Raw genomic sequence first — 12507 nt, 5'->3', positions numbered from 1 at the left:
TGTTTTCTGATTAATCTTCTCAAATTAGGAGAATTTCTTCCCATCATTAATTTCCCATTTAACAGTCATACTTTAACAAGTTATCTCAAGCCACATCATCCATATTCAGACTTAAAATCTAGGGAGAGCAAGCCAATCCCAGATTCTGGTGTACTGGGATCCTAAGAAGCCTAAGTAGTACATAGTGGATAAAGGTGGGCAGAATGACATAATGCACTGAGAGCCAAAGGACATGGGTTCTAATCCCAGCTTGGCCACTAACTCATCATGCAACTTTAAGTAAGTCACTTGCATTTGCTGGACCTCAGTTTTCTCCTCTCAAAAATGAACCGGATAGGTTAGATCAGAAGTGTCAAACACCTGGCTGCTAGGCCACCATGCAGCCTGCAACACTCCAGGATGCAGCCCGAGCCAGATTCAAATGTACTTGGGAAATATTGAACAAAATTTTTAAATATGTAATAAAACAGATGACATTACATTTTAAAAACTAAGTCAATATGCACCCTGCAGGGATCTTGATGGACAGTTGAGTGTCCCCTGTTTCTATTTGAGTTTGACGCCACTAGATTGGATCATTTTGATATAGTCCTAATTTGTCTGTGGCTTACCAGCATTGGCCATAGTATTAAGGAAATGATTTGGAAAGCCAACTGCTCTCTGGGCAGCACCTCCCCCCCAAAAACAAACATCCAAAAAGATGGAGTAGTGTACTCTTGACTCATTGAAACAATGGTCTAACCAAGAGATGCTCCGGCACTTTCACAAAGACAGACGAAGCCACTCCCAAGACTTACAGAAAAGGGAGATTACTTAGAAGAGGTAGCAAAGGACAGGGGAAGGTGTGGCGGCGGCTGCTTTGTAAAGAAGCCCTGGCTGCCACCTGCCTAAAGGCTTCATCAGGAACATGCAGGGTTGGCACCGTAATGGCCTTGATCCTGTCTCTGAAGGCAGAAGCAGGGAAAGCCTCTAGGTCCTGAATGTTGCCCAGGGTGCTATGCTCTCTGTGGCAGTTAGCACAGCTGTTATGAGCTGGACCCTGGAGTAAGGGTAAAAAAAAGCAATTTAATGTGCTACAAACTTCTAACAGTGGCACACAGCTGTAAGACAATTATAATTAATGTAACAACATAAACTGGATTTTTCCAACGAAAATGTCTAATACTGTAATTAAATTTGCCTCAGGCTTTGCAGGAAAAGTGATATAGGCACCAGGGAAGAACTCAGTTCATAGAAGAGAGACTGAAATTTCATGGTTATTAAGTAAGATGCTTAAAAGTTAAGAAAACAAAGGGTCTCTTTTGGCCCTCATAGAGCTGAGAATAGATTCAATGCAGGCATTATTGTTTTTTCTTCTACTGTAGTTGCAATTAAATTCCAAAGGAATGCTTATAGTTTATAGGCTTTGTATCTATGAATGCAACTACTGACCCAAAGACTTTGGTCAAGATCTTTTCCTGACACATGACAATAACTCAAACTAAAAAAATGTTTTGATGGATGACCCTGATGAGTCACTTGGCTCTGAGTTAGTGATGGAGCCCAGTAGAGCCGTCTGGCAGGGTTCAGCGTTAAATACTATATTTATATAGTCAGTGCTTCCTTTGCAAAGAACTGTCCTAGTGGGGTTTGTTACAACAGTCAATCACGCCAGCCACTAACCAGTCTAGGAGCAAGATGAGAAAAAAAAACCCACTAAATCTATTTTCAGTGAAAAAAAGAAAAACATTTCAGACCACCTAATAACTACCAAATGTCCAAGCCTGTGTTGATTTTTTTTTTAATTGCACAAATGTTTTCGGACTCTTATACAGGCATAACTTTTTTGGAACACACCCTTGAACATAGTTGCTAATCTCCTATTTTTTCCAAGGTTGTTCCATAGTATTAGGGAAAGAAGAAATCTTTTTGTTTGTGGGTAGATTCTTGCTGGCAGTGGTGAAGATACCACTGTTTGTATGGAAAATGATTCTTTGTCAGATATTGTTGGCTAGATGACCAGCAACCCCAGAAGTGATCAAAAAGCCAGAGTAGTATTCTTTTTGTCTAGCTGGCTTTCTCCTGTTATATCCCTGTCCTGGGCAGCAGGCTAAGTATGGAGGAATTCACTCCTCCCTTGTTTTCCTTCACCCCACAGGGAGTTCTTGGAACAGCGGAAGCCGAAGACGCATCTCTTGCAAAGACTTGGGCCATGGAGACTGTGAAGGCTGGCTATGGAAGAAGAATGACGGCAAAGGCTACTTCACTCAGAAATGGAGAAAATACTGGTTCATTCTAAAAGAATCTTCCCTCTACTGGTACAGCAACCCAGACGTAAGTATGTCGAGGGGAAAAAATCTCTGTCGAACCCTTCTGGCCCAGAGAAGCCTTGGCTCAATTGGAGAAGGGCATTTCTGACAAATTCATAAGCAATGGCTTGCTAATGGTATCTAATAGTAGGCGGCAAGCCAGTGAGGGCACAGCTCTTACTGGAAGATAATTCACAAACACTAACATTGTTAGAGAGGGTGTGCAAATGAGAAGGTTTATATCCTATAGTCCAAAGCACCCAAACATTTCCCATTATGAAGAAATACTACTCCCAGGTTTTTATGCCTATAGTAAATAGGGAAAAAATTACTTTTCTCCATTGTCTCCTCATCTTATTGATGGTATAGCCTGACCCTAAAAGATCCAATGACTAATGAAATCGCAGGGCCAAACTATCCCCCCCCCAACAACAAATCTAGTACAAATATGGCAGACGGTTCTCATATCCAAGGATAAAGCTCCAGATTTAGAGTCAGAGGACCTGGGTCATTATCCTTGTGACCTTGAGCAAGTCCTTGCCCTGTCTGAGCCTCAATTTCCTCCTCTGTAAAATAAAGAGGAACAAAGATGGCTTTCAAGTTCTGCTCCAAGCAAAGAGAAGGATGAAGAAAAAAAAGAGAGCTAGAGTCACCTAACGAATGACAGGCCAGAAGAGTAGCTTCTGTCTTTGATATTAAGGAGAATGACCTTCAGGATAGAAGGGGTAAGACAAGCTTAGAAGCCCAAGACAATGGAGAAGATAGATGAGTTAATTCCTAAAGATGAGTTTTATTTCCCTGGTTCAGAGAAATTATACAACCAGGGATTGAAAGGCTCTGGAGAGGAGAATGAAAAGATCAGAGATCTCTTAGGAACCATGGAGAACAAAAGTACAAAAGAACCTGCAGACAGACAAATACATCCCAGTTGTCCAAGAGGAAGATAAAGGTAGATTGTCCAAACCATAGACCTTGATTCTAGTCCCCAGAAAATTCTAGGACACTTTATTAAATGAATTCTTTGTGAATGCTCAGTAAGGAAAACAGTGATTATTTGGGTTGGCATGGGTTCATTAACAACAAGTCATGCCAAACTAGCCTTATTTCCTTTTTAACTAAGCTGCTAGATTATGCCGTACGCATCATGTATCTGGATTTTACCAAGGCATTTTACAATGTCTTTATAATATCTTTGTGGCAAGATAGAGAAAGATAAGTTCAGTGAGGCGCCAACAACAACAACAGTGATAAATGACTGTCCTGGAGAGTAGTGTGCCACATGGTTTTCTGCCGTTGCTGTGGTTCGGTCATTTTGGTTGTGTCCAACTCTTTGTGACCCCATTTGAGATTTTCTTGCCTTTTTACCAGTGACTTGGATCAAGAAAGAGATGATATGATTAGCCATTTAGTAAATGACAGAAGTCACAGAAGTGAGGAGGATTGCTCATAAATTGGATGATAAAATCAGAATCCAAAAAGATCATTGTGATGATCTAGAAGGAAGGTGAAATTTATCAGAAATGAATATACAATTCTGCATTGTGATTTTTTAAAAATCAGCTTCAAAAGTACAAGAAAAGGGATGGGAGGAAGCATGCCTTAATAGCAGTTCATGTGAAAAAAACTTAAGGATTTCAATGGACTGAAAGCTCAATACAAGTCAACACTGTCATATGGCTCCCCAGCACAATTTAATTTAGTTGGTTTGGCTACATAAAGAGAAGTATAATGTCCAGATCAACCTAGGCTATCTTTCCACCAGATTCTGGCCTGATTGGGCTACATTTCAAGTGATTGTTCCAATTCTAGGAGATTGATGCATTTGAAGAGTACATCATTAAATGGAAATTCCAGGGAAGGTGCCTGGGATAGACAATGAAATGGACAAAATTTTATATGAGGAACAGTTGAAAGAACTGGGAATGTTTAGTCTGGAAACAAGCTTTTAGTAGTAGGATTTAGCAATGGGAGGAACTTTGGACTTTGTCTAGTCTAAGCCTTTTATTTTGTAGATGAGGAAACTGAGGCTGAAAGTGGTTAAGTAACTTACCCTGGGTCACATAAGCAGTAAGTGACAGATCTGAACTCAGGTCCTCTAACTTCAAGTTCAGCTTTCTTTTCACTATCACAGAATACTGACTTTTATACCCCTGAAGAAACGGAAACTCAGGCTGAATGACTTAATAGATACCATACAGCACAGCGTACGGGATTTGCAGGGCCCAGACTCCTCCATGCTCTATAGACTATTGGAATATACTAGGCTTGTGTCATTCATAGCAAATCTCAAGACACAGTCACGTCAGCAGTACACAAAGAGACCCTGTCCCAGTCTCTGCCATCCCCCACACACAACCACCCCTGCAGCTCACTTAAGTTTTCTGCTTCACATGTTTCATCTCTGACGTGAGAACACGAATTATCTACTGCCCAGCAATGATGAGCCAATTAATTTGTAAAGATTTTTAAAGCACTTCGGAGATAAAAAATGATTAGTATGTATAAATGTTGTTTTGTGCTGGCCAATTTAACGTGGTTTAGAAATGTGTTTGTGTGTTGCTCTGATTGGTAATGTCGCTGCTGGTCTTTATTGATGTATTGTTTGTTAATCTCTGCTTTGAATGCCCCAGAAGATGTTGAAAGTTATTTGCATATTTTGAAGCAACTCTGTGTTATCATTAACAGAGAAGAGATTGTTGTTCTCCTCACTGGCTTAATGAATGCACGGTTCATTCACTTTACAGAAAGCTGTTTTGAGTACATGCTAAGTAAACTGCTGCATTCTTGAATAAACAGTCAAGGAAAATATGTTCATTACCACATTTGTGACCTGGCTTAGAGTCAGGTGATATAACTGATACTGTTCTTCATTTTTAGGCCCAGCTTCCTCTGTCCAAAATGTTTCTTCAACATTCTCTTTTCTTTTCTGATAGGACGAAAAAGCCGAAGGATTCATCAGTTTACCTGAATTCCGTATTGACCGTGCTAGCGAATGCCGAAGGAAATAGTAAGTAGAATGAGATCCTCAAACTCCCTAGGTAGTCCAGTGGGCAAAAGAGGGTGCAAGGAAAGACAATGCAACCAGCTCCCCACCATGACAGCCCCTTTTTGCCTGGAGGTGCCTTCACTGGTAGGGCTGAAAAATGTCACATACGTTACATTTTACAGGACCTTCTGGGCCTTATTTTTTTCATTTCTGCTTTTAAAAAAGTCATTTCAGTGGAATGTATACAGAAGCAAAACTCACTGCCTTTTGAGCTTATATTTCCTTAGCTTCCATTTTAACAAGCTGAATAAAACAAGAAAACCATTAATAAATGGAAAACACTAAATTCATTCTTCACCAAGAAGATAAAATGTCCTTAATTTCAGTCTAGGGTAGATTCTCAGCCTCCTCCCTCATCCCCCACAAGATGCTCTAGGAGTTAATGCCATGATACCACATGACCTGTCAAGATTAGTGCTATAGTAGGTTTAATTTAATCTATATAAAGAGGCTCTGAGAGAGAGAGAGAGAGAGAGAGAGAGAGAGAGAGAGAGAGAGAGAGAGAGAGTTTGTACATATTTGTGACTTAAAAGCTCCACTTCAGCCGTATTGCACCAAGTACAAAATATAGGATAAATTGATCTATCCTAAAAGCATATTTAATGATAGGCATTTGTTAGCATTGGTGTAATTTGAAAACCCGATTGAGTTGGTTGGTATGGCCATGATTAAACTGACAATTGCCAGGTCTGATGGGTTTAATACAACAATTTGAGCATCTTAAAACTAGCTCACTATCTTTTTTTTGTTTCTTTAATTACTATCCTAACTATCCAAGAAAAATAATGAAAACGTCTTACTTGCACTAGCTGAAGAAAAAAGTCATATTAATTAAATTATCTTAGAATATTTCCACCTCTACCCTAATATCCTGGGATGTCTACTCTTGAACAATGCTCTTCAAATGATTTGTTGGTCTTCTCATACCCTGCTTGCTTCCTCTAATTAAGAACATGCACAAAAGAGTATTGAAATAAGTAAGCCCAGAAACATTTGTAAGGTTACCAGGAGTGACTATCAACATCCAGATGTCTTAGGTCCTTTCATGGACTTTTTAAGGACATAAGTCACAGACATAAACTTAGACCACCACCACCCCAACCCCAAGCAAGGGTTCTCAGGTGGTCAGGCAATGGATCTAAAAGACATGATTCTGCTTCCCTTCTCTTGTTCATATCCTTGAAGAATAGAAGAAAATATCCCAATGGAGTAATCAAAAGTAATCAAATGGATTTGATACATTTCAGCAGGGAGTAAGGGAAGGTCAAATTAGAAATCAAGAACCCAAAACACAAATAATAGCCTAAGGAACAACTGGTTAGACATCTAAATGAGTGACTAAATAAATGCCTGAGTGAAAAATATTTATAAAGTGCTTGTCAAGTACTATGCATATGTACAGAATATAGCACTCAGTCCTCATCTTTCTTAATCTCTCTGCAGCATTTTATTCTGTTGATCACTCTCTCTTCAATGAGTTTTTATGACTTTCCTCTCTCCCCTCCATATCTACTCCTCAGTTATCTTTGGCTGGATCTTCCTCTTTGTCATGCCCACCAACTGTGGGTGTCCCCCAAGGTTCTGTCCCATGCACTTTTCTCTTTTCATTCTTTACTACTTCTCTTGGTAATCTCATCAGGTCCCATAAGGTCAATTTTCATCTCTGTAGATGATTCCTAGACCTGTTCATCTAACCCTAATCTCTCTCTTGAGCTATTATGGCCCCCCAACCCCAACTACGCTCTGCATACATCACCTTCTCTCTGTCACATACCTTTTATCCAAGTCAGGCCCTCACCATCCCTCCCAGGGACTATTGCAATAACCATCTCATTGGCCTCTCTTTCTCAAGTCTCTCTCTTCTCCAATCTATTCTTCACTTTCCGCTCCTGATTTTTCTTTTCCTCTTCAGGTCCTTCACCTTCTTCTTCCTTTTTTTGGTCCAATCCTTCCCTTCATCTTCAACACTTCTCCTTCAGGTTGAATCTTCCTCTTCCTTCAGCTCTGGCCTTCTGACCTCTCCTCCAGCTTCTTTTAAAGCCCTCCCACATTTCCTTTCCCTGAATCCAATCCTTCCCCTTCACAATTCCAAAACCCTTTATGAATTAATGCTTATGTTCAAGTGTAGGAAGGACTTTTGGAACAGCATGCTGAACAATTGGAAAGATGATTAAAGACAGGAAATGGGCTCATAAAGCAGCAGAATTTTGTTTCAATATAAGGAAGAACATTGATCATTGTGGTATTTAAAAAATACTGACTAGGGGCAGCTAGGTGGCACAGTGGATAGAGTACCGGCCCTGAAGTCAGGAGGACCTGAGTTCAAATCTGGCCTCAGACCAAACACTTGACACTTACTAGCTCTGTGACCCTGGGCAAGTCACTTAACCCCAATTGCCTAAAAAAATAAAAAAAAATTTAAAAAAATAGAAAATACTGACTAGACTGCTAAGAAAGTTATTGTTTCCATCCCAGGACTTCTTCAACAAGATAACTATTTCTCCTGAATGGTTCACACATTTCTGCCTGATCGCAAAGGCAGAATCCAGATGTTTTCATGTGAACATCTCCAGCTGCTTTACTTTGCCCCCTAAGTTTTTTGTTGTTGCTTTGTCTCTAGAACAACCAAAAACAGAAAAACAGATACATTCCATTCATTATCTGTATGTTTCCAGGTGTCTGGATGGTCAACATTATGGAGGCAGAATGTTTTGAATTTTAATTCAATTTTGAAAGTTTTCATCTAGATATTTCCTATCATATAAACAGCACACCTGGTATTTTATACATGTCTCCTCCATACCAGCCACTACGCTAGGTGCTGGGGCTACAGGTACAAAAAAAGGGAGGTGCCAGTTGTAAAGATTTTCACAAACTTTTTCTCATTACACTAGGAGCCAGTGATTATCACTCAGTGATTAGCTCTGGTTGCTCTAGAAAGAATGTGTGAAAATGAACTTGTGACATGAAAAAAGATTAGGTAGAAAGCATAAGGAAACATATCAGTTCTGTGTTTTTGAAAGCAGAATGCCACCATCAAAGCAAATCGTTTTCAGTATCCAGAAGTACCAAATAGCTGAGCACATAACATTAAGCACAGAAAATGTAAGAGAGCCAGGTAGAAAGTCAGAGGTTGTGTGGCTTTCTTCTAATTAACTAAAAGGGGGAAAGGAATGATAGTCCTTTTGAAAAAGAAAACAAGTGCTTGCTTTCTGAAATTGAGGTCGGTGGTAGAGAGGAGAAACTATTGAATTAAACAATGTCTATTACTATCCAAGTCACAAACTGAGTAGAAAACATAAGAAATCTTACCTGGAGCATGCTGTGATTGGGTTTCTTGTAACAGCCTTTTGGGGTTCAGTCAGTCAGTCAACAAGCATTAATTAGGCACCTGCTAAGTGCTTGGAACACAAAGAAGGGTGGGGAAAAGTCCCTGTCCTCAAGGAGCTCACATTCTAAAGCAGAGACAGAAGCCATGAAAATAGCTAGGTACATACAAGATCTAGACAGTGTAAATGGAAGGCAGTCTTAAAGGGCAGGAGTGGGGTGAGAGGGATACGAAGGATGGGCTAGAGCTGTCTTGAAGGAAGCTAGGAATCAGAGGTGAGGAGGGAGAACATTCCGGGGATGGGAAGATGATAATGAATACAAATGTACTGAAGCAGGAAATGGAGTATCTTGTGAAGAAAAGCAAGTAACTGGATCATAGAAGGCACAAAGGGTCCGAAAGTGTTAGAAAAGTGCAAAGGTAGAAAGGTTTCGAGGGCTTTAAATACTGTACAGAGCACTTTGTTTTTGATACTAGAGATAATTTGGAGCCATTGGACTTTATTGAGGCTGGAGAAGGGTTTGTGCCATGGTCAAACCTGCATTTTAGGGGAAAAAACTTTGGCAGCTAAGTGGAGGAGAGACTTGAGGCAAGAAGACCAAAGAGAAGCATATTGCATTAGTCCAGGAGGCAGGTGGCTAGGACCTGCACAAAGGTGGCAGCTGTGTGAGTAAAGAGAAGGGGCCATATGTGAGAGATATATTGTGAAGGTAAAAATAACAAGATTGGACAACAAAATGGATATGCAGCGAGAACGTAAAGTCAAGAATGACATCCAGAGTGTGAGCCAGGGTGACTGGGAGGGTGATGGTGCCCTGGACAGTAATAGGAAAGATGGGAAGTGGGCAGGGTTTGTGGGAAAAGATGAGGTCTGGTTTAAACGTGTTGAATTTGAGGTGCCTATGGGACATCGAATTCATGATGTCTAAGCGGCAGTTGATGAGAGATTAGGGCTGGATAAAAAAATCTAGGAATCATCTGTGTAGAGGTGAAAGTTGAACCCATGGTAGCTGGTGAGATCTCCCAAGTGAGATCGAATAAAGAGAAAAGAGGGCCTAGGACAGATCCTGGAGGAATACTCACTTAAAAAATAAGCATGACCCACAATAGGATCCAGAAAAGGAGACCAGAGAAGAGTGAGACAGGTAGGAGGAGATCCAGGAGAGAGCAATGTCACAAAAAACCTAGAGAGGAGAGAAGATCCAGGAGGGGAGGCTGATCTGGGAGGGGAGGCTGATCTGGGAGAGGAGGCTGATCTGGGAGGGGAGGCTGATCTGGGAGGGGAGGCTGATCCGGGAGGGGAGGCTGATCCAGGAGGGGAGGCTGATCACCAGTGTCCAAAGAGATGTCAAGAAGGATGAGGTCCAAGAAAAGGCCATTTGTTAGATTTGTGAATTAAGTGATCAGTGGTAACTTTGGAGAGAGCAGTTGAATGATTAAGGTAGAAGCCAAATTAGAGAGGAATTAGAAGTGAGAGGGTAGGAAATGGAGGCACATCATGTAGATAGCTGTCTCAAAGAGGGGATGTGAAGTACAGGATGAAAACTATTGGGGATAATTGGACCAAGTCAGGGTAATTTGAGGATGATGGAAATATGCTGTTTGTGGGCAATAGGGAAGAAGCCAGTAGAAAGGGAGAGAGTCAAGATTAGAGAGTATGAGGATGGCCGAGGGGGCAATCTGCTGAAAAGATGAGAGGATATGGGATCAAAGGTGCACATCCAGAGGTTTGCCTTGGCAAGGAGAAGGGCTGCCTCTTCCTTTGAGACAGGGGTGAAGGAGGAGATAATGAGGGAAGATGTTTAAGTGATGTAAGAAAAGGAAAGGAAAAAGGAGCTCTTGGTGAATGGTTTCAATTTTTTCCATGAAATATGAGGCAAGGTTCTCAGCTGAGAGGCAGGGTAGGGGAAGGGAGTGCCTTGGGAGGCTTGAGGACAGATGAAATGTTTGGGAGAGCCACTGTGATTAAAGGATGATGAATCAATTAGGAAAGTGTAAAAAGACTGCCTTGCTGCAATGAGAGATTAGGTGAGATTATGTAGCATAAATGTGTAGTGGCCCCAATCAGGACAGTTTCATAATTATTTTCCAGCTCCATTCAGCTGTGCATGAATAGAAGCAAGCTGTCCAAGATGATGGCAGTGGTCCAAGGCTAAGTTTTGACTAAGTGCAATTGGCTATAGGACAAGGGGGCAAGGGCTAAGGATATAGAGGATAGTGTAGAGTTTAACTTAAATGGGTTCTATCAGTATTATTGTCCCCATTTAACAGATAAGGAAACCGAAGTTCAGAGAAGTTGAGTATCTTGCCTATGGTCACACTGCTAATAAATATTAGAGGAGGGATTCAGACCCAGATCTCCTTTCTCTGAGTCCAACATGTTTTTCCATGTGGTCCTAACATTTGCAAACTATGCATGCATTTGTGTATGTACATACATGTAAGTATGGTCATGTGTGCATACACATACTTTCTTTAACCTCATGTTGTTTGGTCATCCATTTGGTCCCAGATTCAATAAAAATGAATAAAGAGGGGCAGCTAGGTGGCACAGTGGATACAGCACCGGCCCTGAAGTCAGGAGGACCTGAGTTCAAATCCGGCCTCAGACCAAACACTTGACACTTAGTAGCTGTGTGACCCTGGGCAAGTCACTTAACCCCAATTGTCTAAAAATAAATAAAATAAATTGAAGTAGTTAAGTTGATGAGTTCTAAGTTCCCTGTTATCACTAAATACATGCATGTATGCATACATTTACATACATATACTCTTATATATGTGTTATACATATATTTTTATGAGACATACTTTTCTGGAAATAAACACAGATAGCCATCATATTTGTTTCTAAAGCAAACGTAAAGGACTGGTTAAATCCAAGATGAGAAAAATTGGACAAATATCTGAAATAATCAGTGGGAGGCTGTTCAGCTTAGAGGTACGGTAAAGAAAGTGAGGTAAAGAAATTGTGTGTTCATTCTCAGAAAAAGACACAAGGCAAGACTTGGATTTGTGTATGATCACCTGGAGAAGACACGTGAGACTTTTGAAATCATATTTAAAAAATACTTATTGGTGGAACACTCATTCTCAGGTACGCTCAATAGACATCCTAGATGGCCTCATGATCCCTCATCCACACACTTATAATACAAGTTACAAGGCAGCAGGGTTCGGTGGAAAGAGGACTGAATGTGGAGTTGGAGGAGGTGGGTTTGAATTCTGGCTCTGCCAGTCACTGCTTCTGGGACTTGGGGCAGATCACTTCATTCTCTGGGCCTCCGTTTTCTAATCAGTAAAATAAAGGGCTTGGACTAGATGACTCTGGAGGTCCCTTTCAGCTTTACATGTTTTTGACCATATGACAGGCAGAGAGGAGTGCTTGCATCCCCGTGGTAGGGGGGACGGGACAGTCAGATCATTCCTTTGTACTCAAAGTCCTAGCCTCCCTGCCATAAGAAGTAGTTCAGTGACTTGTCAAAGGAATCAGCAATCTCTTCAATCACATGTCTGATAGTCCACCCTAAACCCCATGTGCGCTGCTCAAAAATTGCCCCTTGCCCTGGAAGCTTTGGGGTTTTCTAAGCCAATTTCTGCCATCTAGTGGATCCCATCAGATTGCAGCGCTGTAGTACTCTTTCCTCTAGTGTTTTTCTTTTCTACCCTATTAGTCTATGGACTGGGTTTATAGCATTTGGAGATAGAAGGTGTCTCGATGGTTGGGTCCAACACTCTCATTTTGAAAATGAGGAAACTGAGATCAAGAGAGAGGAAAAGACTTTCCCAAGGACACACAGATAATAACTGAATCGGGATTCAAATCCAGGTCACTCAATTCCAGG

At 41.0% G+C, this 12507-nt stretch overlaps 1 protein-coding gene across 1 annotated transcript in view; it reads left to right on the top strand.

Moving 5' to 3' along the window:
• The window catches only part of LOC110193009 (connector enhancer of kinase suppressor of ras 2-like), a 556515-nt gene that overhangs the window by 489746 nt on the left and 54262 nt on the right, over positions 1–12507 (top strand). The window contains exons 17-18 of the mRNA XM_078147936.1: positions 2138–2313; positions 5222–5295. Of these exons, the coding sequence (XP_078004062.1) occupies positions 2138–2313; positions 5222–5295 (250 nt within the window). The remainder of the gene's footprint in view (positions 1–2137; positions 2314–5221; positions 5296–12507) is intronic.

Source organism: Phascolarctos cinereus, unplaced genomic scaffold, assembly GCF_003287225.1.
Source record: "Phascolarctos cinereus isolate Bilbo 61053 unplaced genomic scaffold, phaCin_HiC Scaffold_8;HRSCAF=390, whole genome shotgun sequence".
In the NCBI taxonomy this organism is placed as follows: domain Eukaryota; kingdom Metazoa; phylum Chordata; class Mammalia; order Diprotodontia; family Phascolarctidae; genus Phascolarctos; species Phascolarctos cinereus.
The sequence above is the reverse complement of the archived record's forward strand: the minus strand, read 5'-3'. Positions and strand labels throughout refer to the sequence as shown.